Raw genomic sequence first — 5,547 nt, forward strand, 5'->3', positions numbered from 1 at the left:
GAAATATCTCATTAAACTAAAAATATAATCGAAATTACGACAATATTGACAAAGATGAAAGATACTTACCTTATATCCTTCAGAGACTAGGCCGGCGCATCTCTTCGCCAAATTACATTTCATCCTCAAGATGAAGATACGTTCCAGTTCAATTTCACCTCTCGCGTTCGCCGGCGGAATCGGCAAATCCGCAGGGCTCTGTGGTAACTCCAGAACCGACGACATTTCTAAGTGGTCTTGATCAAGGATGTATTCGAAAATGCTGTTTCCTGTTAGTTCCACCTGTAATCAATTAAAATCTCCCGCTAGAATATCCCATAAATTTTGTAGTAAATTTTAAAACTATTTACTTAAAACGGTAGCGAAAGAAATTGATTTTTCTTACAGTCTGTTTTAAATAATAAACATCTGATTGTGCAATGAAGACAGATTTTGACATATGTACCTGCGCCATTCCTAAGTGCACACTGGCAGTTTCGCTTATGTACATAATTTTTCCATCGGGCGCCAGGACGAATACAAAACCGTCCAAGGCCTGAAAGCAAGAAAAATCCACGATCAAGAGTAATCCATGTTCTATAATTAAACGATGAGATTATTTTGTTTAACGCCTCGATACGCCTCGCACATTTAATTACTACACAACAGAACAGTTTTCAACTGCTGGTCGCGCCCTTAATTTCGTTCAATTCAAGCGAGAACGAAATTAGAAAGGTTTCATCAGAAAGTGAAATAGTCAAGTATCTGTTTGTCAATCTAAAAACTAAAGCTGTCGACGTTGTTCAAGTGACAACGTATGTAAGACGTTATACATGGTGGTCGATTTATCAGGCGCGACACAGTGAACGATGAGTGCTTACTTGCAAAATATAACTAGTCACCTCCTTGAGAGCGATTTGTAGGGAGATGTTGCCTGGCTGCGAGGCACCCCATTCTTCTCCAAGACCTGAAAAATGATTTCACGACCGTCAGACTTTCGGCTGGACCAATCTCTCCAAGTGCGAAAGCAGACCCTTTATCTATACGTATTTTTCATACTTAAGGAAAGGAAGAAATTCACTTTTGGTTGTTTTGCTGATAAATTCTACTTTGACGCATTTTTCGTATTATTAATCACATGTTGCTCTAAATTCATCTTCTTAATATGTTTTATTTCTTGTGAGAAATAAACAATAAGAATTTAATTGTTTCAATAAAGCTAGCTGTTAAGCTGTGAAGAAATTGTTTTAAAAATTCGTGGTACTATACTAAAATAAATTGAAAGTTCTACGTGAAGTACTATATAAAATTCATTAAAATATTATCACAAATTTTAAATCATTGCAGATATAATGACTAGGAAACATACAATAAAGAATTAAAATTCTAATAATGAATTGATTTAATCGATGATAAATGAATAGATTTAGTTGAGTACCTTGAGAGACTTTGCAGGAAATTAGCATATTATACTTTTTTATTTTGGTTCTAATGCATATGTACATACATGTGTCTAGCGTTTCATATTCGACGTACATACAAGTCTATACCCAAGTATTTCGTGTCTACGCATTAATTAAAATACAATCACACGCATGCTGACATGGATGCAATTGCAGGGGTGTTCTCATCTGCAGTTGCATAGAACTTCATGGAAAATTACTTGATCATTTCGTCAATTCAGTAGAATTACTATTGCTTAATAAAAAGATTAGTGTGATACAAAAGATGTCGTAACAAATTAAAAAAAGAGTTGCATTCACGTAAGTAATATTTAAACCGTGATTTCATTGTATACAAATTTAATAATTCGTACGACAATTTTTAGTCTCTTTTGGTGAATTAATTAGGGTGAAAGTAGATTTGCATGATCTTAGATATAACATTATTCGGAGCGAAAAGAACAGGAAAGGTCATTGAATCTAAATTGAATTTCACACTCGTTTACCTGTTCACCAGCTAATTTTCTACGCGATCGAAAAGGAACACCCCTGAAGTGTCATAGAGTGCACAACGTGTCTCTTTTTTCTCTCCCTTTCTTTTCAATTCTCTTTTTTGTCAAAGAATAAAGAACGCGGCCGTATTCTAGAGGGATGCAGCCACTTGAAATTCAATTCACCGATGTCGTAAGAACGCGAGGGCAGAGGATAGGAACGGAGACGAACGGGGGATGCGCCATTGTAACACTATAACAGCCCCCATGCTTTGCTTACAAAGCACCGGGGGGACTAACAATGCATTAAGTGCGCAATCACATCCATCTCATCCGATACTATTTGCCCTTTGCGCGTAAGTGTCCGGTGGCTGAATTAACAAAGAATACAGTTTCAATCCGTTTACCGGTTAGTTTAGGTGAACTTTATTACCCGGCACGCGGTACTTATCGTTCGCCCAGTAATCACTCAAAAAAATTATACTAATCGATCCGTTTCTTCGATCGAATTGAGTAGCATTCTCGAAAGTTAGAGCCACTTTCCGAAGCTCCGATTAATTTGAATTGATTATTAATTTTTAATATAATTGCAGTTAATTTGGTACAATCGATTTATATGAGAAATTATGGTTATATTATAAAAGCCAATAAAAATAAATTGAACAATAGAGCGAATTACTCGAAACAGTGAAATTGTGAAGCCAGAATTCAAAGCATTTATAGATTTCAGGATTAATCTTTAATATACATATGAGACAATGAAAAACCTTCTGTTTGAATCAAATACACGAGGCACATTTCTTGCTCTTTTTGAGGAAACCAACATTTCATATGCATCAATTTAACATGTATATAATGATAAATATATTAATACCATGCGGGAACAATGCTCGCATCTTTAAGTAGCTCGACGTCAGTCGGATGACGCTAGCCTTGTCCATTTGCGCAGTAAGGGCGGACGGCACTGGCAACAATTTGGCGAGCTCCCCGAACTCGTGATTCTCCCGGTCGCGGCGGATACGCGCTGCTTTTTTGCTTTTTTCCTTCGTCACGCCTTCTTGCGGGACAGACGTGTTACTGATCGAATTGCTGTTCAACGAATAGTGATTATGCGAGCTCATGTCTAACGTATCTGAAGAAGAACTGTTGTTGTCTGAAACAGAGAAAAAATGAAAAAAATGAATAAATATCAGATTCGCATTCTGGAGACTGTAAACAATCTATATATTAATTTTGTGTAAAATTTATTTATATAATAAACAGTAGATAATATGCATCACTCGTACTGTAAGGAATATTCCAAATTTTAGGAACATGTATCACGGAGAAAGGAAAATAAGTTTATTATAAATCAGAAAGATGGGAATAAAGCGCGCGTAAACAATGTGATAGAACGAAAAGATCAACGACGAGGTCGGAATAAATTTGGCGAAAGTAATGTTGTTAATGTCGCGATTGACGTCGTCAAAGGAGGACGATGATACAGCGGGAGGAGCCATAACGATGAGCCGAAGCTGCTCGTTACAAGAGAACCGAAAGCAAAGGGAGCAAACCGTCATTAAAACGCCGGCAAGAGAGCAATCTAACGACGTAGCTACCCATCTACCGAGACTTCTCACGGATGGAAATTCGCTTTGAATAATGCATTTTTTCCTGTGCCGTCGTTTCAGTCGCCAATTCCGCGGCTCGGTCTTTCCATCGCAAACCGCACAACAGTGTATGTATAATGAATACACCTCTACTTTCTACCTCGGAAAATTTAACTATGGATTTTTTATATCCCTCGCCTTTGCTCTCGCAAGTGAGAGTTCATTCAATAAAACGTGACGATCAGATGATTAAGACTACTGGAAATTGATTTGTGAATGAAATTTCCAACGTAGCTGGAATGCCTGGCTTTAATTAGCCTCGCTCAGTAAAACAGGGAAGCGGGAAGAAAGGAAAATAAAGAAGACGGAGAAACTTCAGGTGACTCGTGGTATATTGACGTGGTACCTAGAAGTACCACAGAGAAGTTAACATGCATAACACCGTGGAAATAGCTCGGTCGTACCTATTCTCGGAATCTGCGGTGAAAAATCATTTGTTCTCTACACGCCGACTAAAGCACATCGTGTAATTTTCTTTTCACTTCGTGATTATGAGAGGACAGGTTTAAAAAATAAGAATGATTCGGAATAATATTTTTAATTGGATATTTAATGTGTATCATTCTTCAGAAACTAATTCTTGAAACAATGTTCACCCTGTAGAATTGTGTAGTTTCAGAAACGCAATACAAGAAGTGAATTTCAGTCATTCGCGTAAATAGTTTATCTGTAATCGTTGCACACTTGAGTCAGTATTTCAACTTTAAGAATTGCTTTTAAACTACTGCGTCGCAAATGAAAATACAGTACTTAGCACGTTTTGTGATAAACTTATATACCTTTCTGCGCCTGTTTTCGTCTCCAGCTACCGATATAAGGATCACTTTCTAAAATAGTCCGACGATTATTATTATCGACACTCGGCGCCATATTCTATCACCACGCTGGATGTTCACAATTCGATCAAACTGGCTTGCTACGGTTATCATAGAAATTCGCTCGCGACGTTTTGACACTTCACGATATTACATTGCGCGGGACACTTACTGCGGACAATGTTTTAAAACTTCTCGTCCTTTGTCTTGAACACTTTCTCTATCACGCACAGGCATACACAGTTTCTGTTGAACCGACACTGGCGTACCGAATCTGATATCTTCGGTTCGTAATTTCTGGTGGTTAATAAAGAAAAATTCGCCAATTACGAAATTCAATGACACCGAGAATGTATATCGCGATAAAGTGCACTTGAAATGCATGTAGCAGTGCACGGAGTGGTTGCGTTCGCTCTCTCGCGGAAACCTCGTGTCGCGTTTGGTTCTCGTCTATTTCGCACCCGTCGGTGTGTCTCTCCTCCTACTGCTGTTCCTTCGCCTTCCATGTCATCCCCAATGCTGTTTCTCGATGGGGTAGGTAGAAGCTGTGAGGTACCACCCTTATTTCAAGCTCCACCCTTGGAGCAGGGTCAGTCGAAGGACCCCTTGGTACACGCACGTGAAAACTTCTCTCTGTCTGAGTTCCTGACGCGAAGAGAGAGAGAGATGAAACGGTAGGACGAGATTTCGTTTCGGTCGAAAAGAGAGAGAAACGTGGGAGAGCGGAGGTAGTCGTAGAGTAGAGTCGCAAAAGTTCCCGAGGAAAGCCATAACTAAGTGATTCGAACGACGGCCGTGCCGGATGGTCGGTTGTATAAACCGAGGCGGCGGGTGGTAACATCAAAAGCAAAGGCGGATTGCTGGTGGCCGTACTGTTCCCTTGACGAGACCAGCCATAGCATACCCATAGCTTTTTCCCTCAATCACCAAACCCAACGTTAGTTTACAACACCGGACTTTCAATAGTAATTACTATGAATCTTGAGAATTTCAAGAATCCTTCGTTGCTCTCGAAATATTATTCGAGGATTTTTCTGATTATGCGATGTTTATACGTATCACTTTACGATCTGATTATCTTAAAGATGTATTGGCTATACAGTCAATCCCAAATGTTTATGTAGCTTAGAGAAACGCATTTCCTATAATTAAAAAGAAATCAGACGTCGGA

General features: G+C 38.8%; 1 protein-coding gene across 1 annotated transcript in view; it reads right to left on the reverse strand.

Annotated features, from left to right (window-relative positions):
• The window catches only part of sim (bHLH transcription factor single-minded), a 34,545-nt gene that overhangs the window by 11,722 nt on the left and 17,276 nt on the right, over positions 1–5,547 (reverse strand). Inside the window, exons 2-5 of the mRNA XM_018033645.2 lie at positions 2,787–3,065; positions 861–946; positions 446–535; positions 70–282 (exon numbers count right to left, since the gene is read on the reverse strand). Coding sequence (XP_017889134.2) covers positions 70–282; positions 446–535; positions 861–946; positions 2,787–3,065 — 668 coding nt within the window. The remainder of the gene's footprint in view (positions 1–69; positions 283–445; positions 536–860; positions 947–2,786; positions 3,066–5,547) is intronic.

Source organism: Ceratina calcarata, unplaced genomic scaffold, assembly GCF_001652005.2.
Source record: "Ceratina calcarata isolate Rehan_Ccalc_2016 unplaced genomic scaffold, ASM165200v1 scaffold72.2, whole genome shotgun sequence".
Lineage (NCBI taxonomy): Eukaryota > Metazoa > Arthropoda > Insecta > Hymenoptera > Apidae > Ceratina > Ceratina calcarata.